General features: G+C 37.7%; 1 protein-coding gene across 1 annotated transcript in view; it reads right to left on the reverse strand.

Annotated features, from left to right (window-relative positions):
• LOC124595211 (dnaJ homolog subfamily C member 3) overlaps positions 1 to 15779 on the reverse strand; it is an 82468-nt gene that overhangs the window by 33775 nt on the left and 32914 nt on the right. The window contains exons 4-5 of the mRNA XM_047133851.1: positions 13088 to 13162; positions 1998 to 2141 (exon numbers count right to left, since the gene is read on the reverse strand). Coding sequence (XP_046989807.1) covers positions 1998 to 2141; positions 13088 to 13162 — 219 coding nt within the window. The remainder of the gene's footprint in view (positions 1 to 1997; positions 2142 to 13087; positions 13163 to 15779) is intronic.

The raw sequence follows: 15779 nt of genomic DNA on the forward strand, positions 1-15779 counted from the left end.
ACACAGCCAACCAATTCGGCTCAAATTTGGTGGGTCGCTTGTGTACAACCTGAAACAAAGGACTCCCAAGATATTTTGGGTCAACAATTTTGAGAAAATCACCCCTAAAGGTTATGATGAGCAATCGACTCAAAATTGGAGGGAGCGATAGATAATTTTAAATAGAGCATTTTTCATCATCAGGTATGGGGTCCGCAAATGCAAACTTTTCCAGAAATCAAGGAAAGAAACTTACAACTGCCGCTTCTGTTCCCACATGGTAAACACTTAGCGCCGATAGTGCACCGGCCTAGGTAAATGGCTGAGAACCAGAAAACCCAGGTTCAAATCTCGAAGAAACCTAACGGATGTTATTCTTTTCGTTTGTATTTTTCCATATTTTCCATATTCAGGATTAATAAGGTAAGTAAATCAATAAGGAATGATAATAATACGGTAGGCAAACTAATTTCCCAAACGCCATGAGTTAGTAAAGCATTAAACTTTCAAGCCTTGTCACATGAAAAGAACTCCGAGTAAAAGTGCTGCGAATTCCTCATGAGGGATCACAGATAGCCAACCGTAAGACACTTGTTTACAGCATCAAAATTAATTCCCGACAAAGACATATTTTTAAATGTAAACAAAGTTTGTTTTCCGGTGACTCTTCGGAAGGAACAGTGTAACTGTCGAAAGATAGCATTCATTAGATGTTCTTGGTGCCGTGAGTATATTTGTTTTGAATGTTTACATGGCAAGTACCATCCATCTAGTTGTTAGAAGAAAAGTGAGGACGCGTAACAGTAACTGGAAGAGCCATTGGAAAGTGACCTGGAGTAACATTTTAGTTGTTTGAGAAATTTATTTGCCTGCCTACCTATTATCATTACTTATTGATTTCCTTACCTTATTAACCCTCCTATCCCTATTAATTGAGATTTGCAAAAATACATACGAAAAGAAGAACATTCACTAGGTTTCTTCGAGATTCGAACCCGGGTTCTCTAATGCTCAGTCAGTTACCTTGGCTGTTGTGCTATCAGTGCTGTTGGTGAAAAGCGTTTAGCATGTGGGTACAGAAGAGGAAGTTGTAAAAGTTCGTTACCTCAATTTCTGGGAAAGTATGCGTTTGTGGACCCCAAACCTGATGATGAAAAATGCTCTATTTACAATTATCTATCGATCCCTCCAATATTGAGTTGATTGCTCATCATAACCTTTAGGGGTGATTTTCTCAAAAACACAGGTTTTTACCCGAAATATCTTAGATTCCTTTGTTTTAGGTTGAACACAAGCGACCTGCCAAATTTGAGCCGAATCAGTTGGATGTGTCCGAGGCCTTCCCCTTGTCAGTCTAACACTTCATTATTTCACTGAGCAGTTATCTTCCAGATTTTAATAAGCTGCTCATAAAATGTTTCCCTACCTAGTAACTTGTATCAATATGATCAATATCACTGCTGTGTAGACTTTATATATAATGCTCACAAAAATATTTTGCAAGACAGTTGCAAAAGCATGTATGATCATTATGTACAACATTTATTTAAATTATTTATACGCTCATCCACCTTTTTTTAAAAAAATCCTTTACTTCTACAGTCATCACATAACTTTAGAAAAATTGTCAAACAATTCTAGAACTGAACAGCACTAAATTGTATCTTCATTCATTCTCAACAAATGTCTGGGCATTTTCAAACTAGCAACAGAACTATTGAGATATAAACTCATATTAAAAAAAGATCCTCCCTCCATCAACACTTATTAGTTTGATGTCCCCCATCCCCCTCCCTCTTTTTCTCTCGCCCATTTCCTTAAATGCGGTTCTCTCCAATCTGACTACGCCTTTAATCTGTCCTCTTGTTACCATCTCCACTTGCTGTTTTACTTCCTGTAACATTTCAATTTCTACTAATCCATTACAATTAATTAATTTATTTATTGTTACCACAGGCTCTCTTGTAATTTTGTGTGTATTGGTCTTAAATTACATCATCACTCAGCTTCTGACTTACCTCTATTACTTTAGTGATGGTGTCAATCGCAGCACTACATTCACCCATTTCAACATATCTCTCTGCTAACTGTATGTCATACATTGCAGGTTCCACTCTACTCTGTCCAAGAAGGGCTTCTTCATTAAATGGATTCTCCTGGAGCTGAAACAAACTGTCATTTAACAACAAGCATGATTTTTCATCTCCAACAAAAGAAGTTACGAAATATACGATCATTGCCTTTCATCAACTTAACACTTTAAAAAAATGTTTTAAAACATTACCTCTTTATAAAAAATTATATATCTTATTTGATGTTATCAATATTTGAAAAACGTATTTTTGGAATGCACACTTAGAAAAATAAATAGAAAATGTGGCTGTGGAATGTCAATAAGTCATCTAACAAATGCCCTTTAATTAAAAATTGTTATAAAATCAATAAGAATAATGATTACAATGAAAGCAGGAACTCTGATGTCATATATGAAACAGCAGCAGGTGAATAATGGACCTTAAATGCCAAGAACCTAAATGGAAAGAAATACGATTAAGATGCAGCAAATAATGGTCACCAATGTAATCACATCGCATTCCTTAATCAAGAGGTGAAAGTAATCTGCAGAGAAGCAATACAATACAAAAATTACAATTACAGAAATTAAAACTGAAATCCAAATGCTGAAGGTCAGTGTGTGCTCAAGTAGCTAAAGATGAATACAAAGCCTGCACATATACCCAATTTGTCGTTCATACACACCAAAAATGGCACAATAACAATTAATGGTCACTGACAAGCAGCTAACACCATGGAATGTGATGTTCTATAAAATAACCATTTTATAGATGATTATTTGACAAACAAAAATTCTCTCTCTTCCACCCACCCATTCCCCACAATTCTCATCATCTCTACAGTGATTGAATTCTCTCTCTCTCTCTCTCTCTCTCTCTCTCTCTCTCTCTCTCTCTCTCTCATCTACCACATTCCTACCCTCTTGTTCCCTTGGCACTAACCACTACTACTTCATCTCTTAACCTCAATTATATCTTTCACTGGAGGCAATGTTTACCAAACAAGACTAGTTTTCACTCCGTACAACCCCTGTCATCTCTAAAATAGATTCTTATTTTCATCAAGTAAACTTAAAAATTAGCACTGCCCAGATTGTCTTCCTGCTGCCACACAAGAGGAATTTAGAAGATGTACTATAAATCAGTTCTTATAAGAGGGCCGTTCAGTAATTCCCCAATCTGTTTTACAGCCATTAACATACAGAAAAAAAATCTCCTTTTAGGCACTTCAAATTTGATGTTTCCTCTGCACATAAGCGAAGTTTTGAACAATTCCAACAGAGTGTAGAGCATAAGGAACCACCAAAATGGTGTCTACACAAGACACCAGTTACAAGCACCAGGTTGTAATTGAATTCTTGGCTGCCATGGTGAGCAGTCATAAATTGTTGTGTACAGTGTTGATAGAAATACTGTTTGGAAATGGGTACAGAGAGTTAAAGCATCTGGAAGTACAGAAACTGCTCCCCACGATCAGCGACATTCACGATCCCTGTCATAGCCACTGCTCCCAACATGATGAATCGTGTAGATATCATTATTCATGCAGAATGGTGCACCACAAGTTGACAACTGGCTCTGCAGCTGCTCACAACAGACCACAAGATTAAAAGAAAAACCATTTCATACGACCTGTTGGAAAATTTTGAGGCCACTGGAGAGATCATTCTGTCACGGATGAAACCTGGGTGTATCACTTTGAGCCAGAAATAAAAAGTCAGCCACTAGAGTAGCACCACTCCCAATAACTAAAAAAGGAAAAATTTCAAGCCAGCTCCCTCTGCTGGCAAGTCATGATGATATCTTTTGGGATAATGATGAAGTAAATCTCATTCATGTGTTGTCAAAAGGATCGACCAATACATAAGCATATGTGTAGCCTCTGAACAAACTTGAAACCATTTCTGATGTGTTTGGTCTGAAAAAGAATCTAACAGAAATCATGGTTCAACACAACTATGCATGCCAACACACAAGTATCAGGGGTCAAGAACATATTGCCAATTTTGGTTGGCCATCACTGCCTCATCCACCCTTATAGTCCACTCCTGGCATCCTCCAACTTTCATCTGTTTGGGCCATTTAATGATTCTCAATGTGGGGCACACTTTGAAGATGATTATAGCATAATTAAATGCAGTCAAAACATGGCAATGACCACAGGACGAGAGCTTTCACCAACAAAATATGCACTGTTACACAACACTGATGTGAGGTTATAGAAACTGATGGAGACTATGTAGGAAAGTAGTACTTGTAAAAGAAGTGTTGACTGATAGTGTCATCAAATTCTAACTCTTAAGAAAATTGAGGTGCATTATGTGAACAGGCACTGTAATTTGTTGCTGCTCATGCTGTAAACATAAATGTGCATGTTGCTAGGGCCTCCCGCCAGGTAGACCAGTCAGCTGGTGCAAGTCTTTTTAGTTGACACAACTTCAGCGACTTGCGCGTCAATGCGAAACTGTGTACATCAAATATTATGTTAGTTGGAAAACTTAATTAGGAAGTCTGTCCATTGTGTTTTCAATATCATTTCTACTATGCCACCACATATTTCTAAGCACATCATCATGAGGGTGTCATTTAGTTATGGAAGGGCATTCGTTGCAATGTGGCGTTTAGACTTTGCGACAAACATCCTTTAGCAACCAAATAAGACCACAAGGTGTGTGTGTGTGTGTGTGTGTGTGTGTGTGTGTGTGTGTGTGAGCGAGCGCGCGCGCTTTTGAATGCACATTCGTGAAACAAACACAATATTGAAAAGATAGTGATGAATTTTATACAGGTTTCCATTTATTTAATTATCTCAGTTTTGCTGCCCTGAAATAATGTTAGTATCTGTTTTATTACAAGAGATTATCAATACAAAATGGTAATGACGATATGACACAAACTTCTCTTGTTATAAAGCACAAAGTGGTCTGCTTGTCTAATGACCCAATCCCTCAACTGTCTAACAGTATCAACAAATGGTATGTTTGAATGTCCTGGTAGATCAAAACTGTGCACCACTCTGGGACTTGAACACAGGATATTTGCCTTTCGCAGACAAGGCCCACAGCTAAGCCATTTCTCCACAACATCCTTTATTTGAGGAGTGCTTGTCCAACAGGAGGTGCACAACTTCTGTAATGTTTGAAAGGTAGGAGAAGTAGTACTGGCAGAAATAAAGTTGAGAGGTAATAGTCATAAGTCATGCTTAAACAGCTGTCTGCAGAGCACTTGCCTGCAAAAGGCGAAGATCCCAGGTTCAAGTCCAAGTCTGGTACACAGTTATAATCTGGCAGGAAGTTCTCCCTTAATTTTGAAAAAAAAAAAAAAAAAAAAAAAAAAAACACTATATCCAGTTCTGTACACCGAATAGAGTCATACTGATAATTGATGTAGTGAATGAACAGGGCTCAGTTAACAGGGTAGATTTCTCCAAATTTTTTGGTGTTCACATTGACAACAACTTGAACTGGAAGAAGCATATTACTGAGCTTCTCAAACAATTAAGTTCAGCTTCTTTTGCTTTTCGTATAATCACTAGTCTTTGTAATAAACAGATCAGCCTCCTTACGTACTTTACATATTTCCACTCAATAATGTCTTATGGAATAGTTTTCTGGGTAACTCACCACTTAGCCAAAGTATTATTGCACAAAGGAGAGCAGTGAGAATAATTAGTGGTGTTCACCCGAGGATGTCATGTAGGCACCTATTCAAGGAGTTAGGTATTTTAACTGCACTATCAGAGTATACACATTCGCTAATGAAATTCGTTACAAATAATCCATCTCAATTTGTGAAGAACAGTGATGTTCATACATAAACACTCTAGGGAAAAATGACCTTTACTATCCATTATTGCAGCTGTCAGTTGCTCAAAAAGGAGTACATTATTCAGCAATAAAAATCTTTGATTATTTACCCAACAACAAAGTGGCTGGCAGGTAGTTTTAAATCTTGCTTAAAATCATTTCTTTTGGACAGCTCCTTCTATTCCATGGACAAATTTGTGTTTCAAGACTGGTAAAAAAATTGTACCTCTAAATGTAGTTGCACGTGTAGAACTAAAAATTTCAGTAATATTAATATTAGCACTATTCGTGCGTGTGCGTGCCTGTGTGTGTGTGTGTGTGTGTGTGTGTGTGTGTGTGTGTGTGTGTGTCGTCCGATTTGTTCCACATCATATCGATAAAATAATCATGAAAATGATCTACAGAACATGACATGACTAAACTAAACTAAACTAAAAGTTTGCACATTCCACTTCAGACTAAAATTTCATTCAGGAAATGGCCTAGTACTTACTCACTCCAAAAAACTGCAAAGTTCTATGAATGGTTTCGTTAATAATCAAGTAAATAATCTCACTGTTTCTTAACTGCCAGGCACAGATTGATTTTGATAAACTTCCCACCAATAATATTTAAGTCTTTTGAGTGACAAATACCATTAATTGGGATGCAACATTTTCACCAAATGTGCTAATCATAAACTGATCATGATGCACTCCTTCCCTATCTCTCTATCTATATCCTCAACCATATGCGAATCTCGCGAAGCAGCAGTGAAGATGGTGCACAGGAAATGTGCAATTATCAGTGAAGTGCCGCAATTACAAAAGAGTGGGGCAGCTTCTTCTAGGATGTATCCATTAGTCATACTGATGTGATCAAAAGTGAGAGGGCAGAGAACTGTGAATACACACTGAGGTGATCAAAAACAACTCTACCACACACTTTTAGACTCTTTTATAGTCTGTAACTTATTGGTTGTCGCCGTGACATCCATTCTTTTTCCACACTGCTAGGAGTAAGTGAGACAATGTCGTCTGAATGTCAGGCCCTGGTGCCCTTATTTCTAGCACATACTCCCCAGTACCCTCCTTGAATGCCATTCCCTGAGTTCATTTCCTAGGACAAAGGGGATCAGAAGGATACTATCATCTTCCCATTATCATGGAGGTCTAACAGGGGATTTTGCAAGGATGTGACCAGTGGATGCTGGAAATAATGATGGATTACAACATGTTAGCTCATAGAATCCCTGCAGATTTGGACAGACTCACTTGACTTCCTATCAGATCATATCTCCCGACAAAACCAACAATAAGATACATCTATTCAGAGCCAACAACAAATGTTGGAGCTAAATATCATTTCATAATTGTTCTAAATTTTACTTTACTTCAGTTTTCATAGCTACGTCATTGTGCAGGTTAGCTAGTACGATTCCAAAATTCGGTGTTCCTTTATGCAGTAAACTGATATATTACAGTAACACTTTCAGAACCTTTGTATTTTCTACTGATGGTAAAATACTTATGTGCAAAATATGTGAGGAGCCAGTGAACTGCAAAAAGAAGTATTTCATTTCCTCTAAATATGAGTACAACCAAACATAAAAATGCACATTCCAAGGCTCCAGGGAAGAGGATTTCTTTGCCTTCTATAACAATTGCAGCATCAAGTCAAAAAAACAAAGATTTTATTTGATTTATGAAAAGCTTTTATTGATGCTGGAATTCCTTTGTGAAAACTACAGAGTCCTACATTAAGACAATTTTTGGAGAGGTGTACAGATGAATTTGGGGAGGGGAGAGGGGGGGGGGTTGAATTTAATAAAAATTCAAGATTGGATAATAAAAAGCAGAGACCAGAGGTATGGCTTGTTCGACATCAAATCGGGCATTTGTTGCAAGTCAAGTCTAAGGGAAAGAAATTCTCTGAGAATAGCAGAGAGCCTCCAGCTGGAACCTGTCATAAGACAGATACACTAGTGAAGGAGAGGTAGGTGTGTGTGTGTGTGTGTGTGTGTGTGTGTGTGTGTGTGTGTGTGTGTGTGCGTTTGACAAAGGCCTTCTTGATCAAAAGCTCATTTTCTGACAGTCTTTTTGTTGTGCCTAGCTGCGACAGAAAATCTCCGCTATATGGTGAGTACCAACTATCCTTTTCATAGCATTGTTACATTCCACCCTGGATTTTTGATGTCTGTAATGTAACAAGTTGTTTAAATTGTAAATTGCACTGTATGTGATTGAACATATGATTTAGCAAAGTACGTCATTTGACGATGACCGTAGGTGATAATAAGCCGAAGAAGTTTTGCCCTCATGCCTAAAATTTCCACAAATGTTAACACAATCAAATTCTTAATTATGAAGTTTCATTCACTTCTGTTTCAAACATTGACAAAGAGAGTACCTTATTAAAAATCCACTAGCTGAAAAGCAGAATTTTAGGTAGATCAGTCGCGTGAGTAACTTATTTTCTTGTTTCAGCTATGTTCTTTAGCAGTTCATGCACAATTGAAGAAAACAAGACAGCATAAGACAGGGGCGGGCAAACGTTACACGCAGCTCATGAGCGCACAGTGCTGCACGTGTGCTGCTCGCGTGCAATCGTCGACCGGAGAAGTGGCAACAGCCGGCAGGTTGCGGTAGTGTAGTACCAGGCTAAGCTGCGGACGTTGATGCGAAGCGACCGCTACTTAGTGAACACTGTATGTCAAGAACCGGAAAATGGAGAGTGAACCAAGGAAATGGACAAGTGGAGATTCGCTATCTTTTAAAAAGGAGTGGGAGAATCATTTTTTCTTTGTGCAAGAACGTGAAAACTCGAAATGTTTAATATGTGGCAGTATTCTCGCTGGTCAGCGGAAGTTCAGTATTGAACCCCATAATAATAAATTTCAGAAGGACGAGTACAATTTATTGTCTGATTCTGAGAGGATGGGGAAATTGAGCTTAAGAAGAGCAATCTGACAATACTAGATGAATCTGACATAAGTTGCTGTTGTCACGAGAGATCTGCGACTTTCTTTCGTCATGTCTCTCATCTAACTGATTTAACATTTTATGGATCACTGTTTTCAATTTTTCAGGACGACAACAATGATAGCCCAGCAGTACGTGCAAGTTATAAGATTGCGCTTAATATAGTGAGAGCTGGAAAACGATTTGCTGAAGGTGAGTTTATGAAGGAGTGCATCAATGACGCTGCTGATTTACTTTGTCCACTGAATGCAAATCAGTTTCGAGCTATCACTCTTTCTCGGCGGACTGTAAGTCATCGTATAAGTGCCATGGCAGGTGACATTTACCGTCAATTAAGGAGTGCAGCGCAGGAGTTAATTGCATTTTCCATTGTACTTGATGAGCCCACAGATATTTCGGACACAACGCAATTAGTGATTTATGTCCGTGGTGTGGACACTGCTCTGCGCATAAAAGAGGATTTTTTAGATATGATATCTTTAAAAAGCACGACCACCGGCACAAACATCCTAAAAGCTGTTGAAGAAGATGTCGATTCAGCTGGCTTAAACTGGGAAAGTTTGGTGTCAGTGACAACAGACAGAGCACCTGCAATGAAAGGGGAACAAATGGGATTTGTTGGATTACTAAGAAAAAAGCTACAGCGTACAGAAGAATCATTGTACAGCATCCACTGCATTTTGCACCAAGAAGTACTCTGTGCAAAAGCAGCAAAACTGGGGGATGTCATGCAAGTGGTTATTCAGGCAGTTGATTATTTGAGATCCCACGGGCCTGCACATAGACAGTTTCACACATATTTAGCTGAAATTGGGGACGAGTACGGTGACATACCATACCACAGTGAAGGGCGCTGTCACAGCTGCGGTAATGCACTCAAAAGATTTTTTTAGCTGAGAATACCAATAAATCAGTTTTTAAAAGGATAAAGGAAGGTACGATCCCAAGTTAGAAGATCCAGAGAGGGTTGCCGACCTTGCATTTTTAGTGGACATTACCAGACACATGAATGCACTGAACATAAGTTTGCAAGGAGAAAATCAGCTAATTTGTAAAATGGCTGTAAAGGTGAAAGCTTTCACTAGCAAGCTTGAGCTGTGGGAACGACAGCTCTCGTCAGGGAACGCAGTGTGTTTCCCCACTCTGTCTACCGTGCGAGAACAGAATTGCAAAGAATTTGTTTCTGTACTTAGTGCAATAAAAGCGATTTGGGGATATATAATATTTATCCCAAGCTTTTGAATGGTTCTCGAGACCATTTGCTGTTTCTGTAGATGATATTCATCCCAGTTTGCAAATGGAATTAATATATCTACAGTGTAACTCTCACCTAAGAGACAAGTTCCTTTTGGCAAAACATGTAATAGACTTTTATCACGACTTTCCACAGCAAGAGTTTCCTCGTCTCCATCGTGAAGCCGCGAAGATAATGTCAATGTTTGGCTCGACATAGCTTTCGGAGAGATTTTTTTCTGTTGTGAAAATTAAAAAGCCTCGGTTAAGAGCAAACACCAGTGATGAAAATTTACGTAACTGTTTGCGTTTGTCTGTATGTAGAAATTTTGTTCCGTTAACTGCACACGGGCAAATGCACTGCACATGTGCAGGATTCCTGCCCGCCCCTGGGATAAGAGTTGAAAATTACTGTACAATCTGTCTCTGCCACATGCTCCAAAAATACTAACTAGCATACTTTATCAAAGAATAGCATAGAAAATTTAAAGTAGATTATGTGAGGGACCGTTTGGGATACTCTAGAAGCACTGTGGTTAATAACAGAAGACGGATATAGGAAAAGCAAGGAAACATCATTGCATTGCATTCATAGATCTGAAGAAGGCTGTTGACAATACAGAATGGCAGTGTCATATTAGTTAGAGATAGAGAAGGGTAAGCCACTCTCTATGTGAAGCAGAGTGGAATAGTCAGCACTGATGGAATGATATAGGAAGCAGAAAATCAGGAAAAGTTAAAAGCCAGGGTTGGTCATTGTCACCACTGCTATTTGTGCATAGATGAAGCAATGAGGAGAGTTAGGTTGTTTGCCATGGACAGAAAAATTAGCAATAACGTAGTTTATTGATGTCATAGGAATGTCCATCAAAAGTCAGATGGGGGATTAATGAAATTTGGTGTATGCCAGCTGATAGTAATAACATGCATATACCCAAAAAGAAATCTAATTCAATGCTGTGAAGCAGGTAGACATGCTTGATGACTAAATGAGAGGAGGTGGACAAACTTTGCTATCTCAGAAGCAGATCACATAAACAAGAAAGTTGCAAAAAAGACACAGTAGAAAGAATAGCATGACACAAAAGAGCATTACATAAGAAGAAACGGTTACTACAATGTCCAAAAATATACATGATAAAGCCATAAGAAGAATCAAGAAAAGTTCTGTAAGAGTATGTGACAAAGAGACAATGGAAAAGACAGATTTGAAATGATTATATACTGGTACTTACATTCTTGATGATTCTTGTGGTATGGGGATTACATTTGAAATGAAGTGTTGAGGCTGCTGTGTATGCAGACAATAGCAACACAGCAAAATCACCAGAGGCCATCACCAAGAACACACTATTCATGCTAGGTGCCTCAAAGTTCTAAGCTACTTCCACTTCAATGGTACTCTCATATCAGAACTAATTTATGCTTGCACTATAGGCCTTAGGAAGCACCAGATTCCTCCACCATTAGTTCCATCAGCCAACAAGGGGACACCGAAACCTACAACTATCTTTCTGCTTTCGCCAACAAGATTGCAGTTGCAAGATTATTCCATCGGTAGCAGAAAATTTTTTAACACACCACTGCACTCAAGTTCCTGCAGATACAGTTGTGGTTCTTCCATACAACAGCTCCAGTATACAGTTATTGCTACAGATGCAGATCAACAGATGCCACCGTAATAACAAGGTGCTATTTACAAGTGACTGTTGGACAGTTAAACACTGAATTTCTAGTGAAATTCAGATGTGTGTGTTTGTTTCATTTTAATAAATGTTTATTACTTGTTTCATATTGTGTTACCAATGCTAACTGTTTTAGAGGTTATACCTTGTGACCATGTATGTTGCAAAGTGAGCAAGCCAGCTACCTAGTACTTGAGTGAATATTCCATGGTAGAAGGTTCGCATCCTGCTACCCTGAAAATTGGGTGCTAAACTTGCTTTAGTGAATACAACAAAATGGCCTGTTGAAGACTTAACTCAGTAAGGAATGAAGAAATGTCTTGCAACAAATCAATGAGAAAAACTATCTAATAAACAACATAATGAAACAAAGAGACAGAATGGTCGGGCACATATTGTGACTGAAGTTGTTGCTGAAAACAGTAAATGAAGGGATGCCAGGGGGCAAAAATTGCAGGGATATGCCTAAATATGAGTATAAAAGTCAGATTGTTGATGATTTCGGATCCATCAGTTATGCTCAAATGTACAGGATGGCATGAATGGAGAGCTACATCCAACCAACCTTTGTGATGCTGACCTTAGAAACACTACATCTTAATTGGAAATTTCGACACAGCAGTCTCCTCAACAGCACGCAACAGTTCAGTGACAACAGGTATTTTTTATGCTACCCAAATGTCCCATTTTCTCCTGTATAATTTCAATACCACACATAACTGATACACTGAATTTATAAGTAACAACTGTTGTACTTTCAGTGATAAAAATGATAAAAGACTGTCTTCAACTTTTGTAGTCCTGTCTTCCTCGGTTGCGTGTAATATTACGGTATATTGACAATTTTTACTTATGGACCGTCTGACAGCAACTGAATAAAACACAGTTTTAGTGCCATACGCGTTTCGCCTTTATTTTCTGCAAGGCATCATCAGTGGCAGGTTGTGTGGACAATTTCTTACATATTACGCTCCTGTTGCATCTTTGGTGTTGTTGTTCTTTTTATGAACGCCAATTTGCGGTTTTTTCCACATTCCACAGCACTATGCACTGAACGCTTGTTTTAATGCATTTGCATTGTCCACGCAACCTGCCACTGATGATGCCTTGCAGAAAATAAAGGCGAAACGCGTATGGCACTAAAATTGTGTTTTATTCAGTTGCTGTCAGACGGTCCATAAGTAAAAATTATCAATATACCGTAATAAAAGACTGTCTTAATTTTGTCCAACTTCTATTAGACAGTGTTACAAATGTTTTTCACTTACAACTGGAACTTGTGTTAAACCATGATTTTTCTTCACATGTCACAAACTCAGTTAAAAAGCAGTTAGGACAAAGTAACTCACCACATCTGTATAATCTCTTAAAGCTTCTTGCAGCTGGGCTTGTTTCAAGTGGACATTACCTCGCTGCAAACGGGCCTAGAACAGAATTGTTAAATAAGTTACAGTTACCCATGTTAAATTTTTCCCTAAAGCACATTAGCATTATCAAATGTTCATTTTGTAATGGAGCAATGTCACAACAATGTCAAAATTTGGGGAAAAACTTGAAATTTATACTTCATTGTGAAGACTGTGCGCAGCAATAAAATAACTACAAAAATAATAATTTAAAAAAGTATAAATGACAAGGTGATGCGTTTAATGGATACTGATTTTCTACGAACATTTTTGGCAAAGCATAACTTTTTTAATACAAGTACCCTGACATGTTTTGATAGTCCTGATTTAAAATTAGGCAAGTAATTATTTTGTTGATATAGATGCATTAAAATACATGTAAGAACTACCACATATAACAGAAAGAGACCAATTTTTACTGACTATTGACAGTACAAAGATGTCAAAACCATTCATGATATTAGATAAAAATAAATGATCTTAAAATGGTCAAAGTCACTCTTCTGTATATTTGGTTACCAGTTTCAGTGGAATAATCATCTCTCACATTAAAATGATCATTTTCAGGTGGCCAGTGTTCCTTAAATAATTCCTTATATTAGACACCAATCCACTGTGACAAGTTGATTACTTTAAACAACTGACTGGAATATACAGTATTATTTCATCAATGCTACCAATGCCTCTACCTCCCACTGCAAATAAATAACGAGTAAAGAAGACCACTCACCGAATAGCAGAAACACTGAAATACCAACAAGTGCAGAATGAAAACTTGCTAGCTTTTGGAAGAACTAGTGACGAGCTAGAAAGTGCAAGCAGGCGCATGTGTGTATGTGTTTGTTTGTTTGTTTGTGTGTGTTTTTAGCTCATCACCTAGTCAGTTTTGTAGACCGATTATTCCTGATTCAAAGAAAATAAATTTATGTTAAAATTCCATAGTTCAAAAGTTATTAATCAATTAAGATTCAATTTCAAGACATCATCCATTTTCATATCAGGTCATATTTCTAAAAATTTTTTTGGTTATACTGTAGTCAGAAATTTTCGGAACACTTTGATGTTCTTTGATTTCTCATATTTTGGATTTTAATGCAACTATTCAAAATACACACTTTTATTAAATATATTATAAATTGCAGCTCTAATGGAAGCAGGGGAAATTTACTGCATATCACAATATCAAAAAGCTTTTGCTAAACCGAAGGATACAAATCATTTGATACATTAAATAATTAGTCATAAAAATTAAGTCTGGTTAACTATACAATAGTCACTCTTACGTGTTATTTAACATTATCTCATGCCAAAAGATGAGGCTCGACATAGAACTGAGGATGGACGAGGCAGTTGGCCAACGTATTCAGAAGAGTATGAACTATGTTACCCTTAACAGTGAAACCATATTTCAACACTGTAAACTGTGTTGCTTATTGATACCACAGAAAGAATCAATGACAGTATTAATATAAAGTCAATGGTTAAGCATCAACTACTGAACTATCATCACTGTGTGTGTGTGTGTGTGTGTGTGTGTGTGTGTGTAATCAAGTGTTTTAACATTTAACACTGTTTGTATATTCTGAGGCTATTTTTTATTCTTATCTGGCATCATCACTATCATATTTGCTTTGCGGGAATAAACTGTCCAGAAGTAGTAATTTCGATGTCAGTGTTATCGATTAGCATAAATACAAATCCATTTTCCGATGTATCACTGCTGTTGGGGTTTTTGACTTTCTGTCTGTAGTGATAATGGACAAAGAAGCTCAATGTGATAAGGAAAAAGGAAAAGGCAAATATTGGAAGTGAAAGGCAAATATTAGAAGTGAAAAATTAGGGTATATAATAGTGACAAAAATACATTAGAAATGACACGAACTGCAGTTAAAAAATAATATTACAACTGAATTTCTTATTAAAAACCCATATGATGAAAAACAACATACACTTGAACCCTGCACCGTGTTTAAAAATGAAATCTTGAAAATAACTGTCTGAAAGAACAATGAAAACTATAATACTAGTAACTATGACAGTCTGATGGGACACACAACATAGCACAATATAATCAAATTATGCTTAGAAAATTGACTAACTAGTTACTACAGTCTGATTTAAACTAGTTGTCACTTGATAGGTAGTGGGCTGCATAGCCCTGGCCATCATTAAAACTATGGAAGCCTGGCAATGTCAGCTCCCACTGTGTCACCACTTCCAGTGCACTGCACTGCACTGCCTGAATCATTGAGCCAACCATTCCTCAGCAATCTGTTGTAGCGAGAGATTTGAGTGACTGTCAGCTTCACATATCTTATTTTTAATGTATGGTGAAAGCAAAAGAAAGAGGCAGACAGGCTGCACATCCCTAAGAAAGTTTCAAAAAGTATTGAGCCTGGCATGATTACACACTCAGTTGCTTGAATTTGTATGTTCCATGTGGGAGTATTTTACGGGAGAGGGGAGAGCACCTCTCCTTCCTTTAGATAAAGTGGTTGGGCGAACTGCAGCTGCTCTACAAATCAGCGAGTGATAAGAGTCTGCAACGAGAAATTCATGAAAAAAATAATCAGGTGAGGCACATAAATTCCAGACACCTGGGACGAAGAGGCGCCTTGAGAAGCGCGTCACAATC

The sequence above is a fragment of the Schistocerca americana genome, chromosome 2 (genome assembly GCF_021461395.2).
Source record: "Schistocerca americana isolate TAMUIC-IGC-003095 chromosome 2, iqSchAmer2.1, whole genome shotgun sequence".
In the NCBI taxonomy this organism is placed as follows: Eukaryota; Metazoa; Arthropoda; class Insecta; order Orthoptera; family Acrididae; genus Schistocerca; species Schistocerca americana.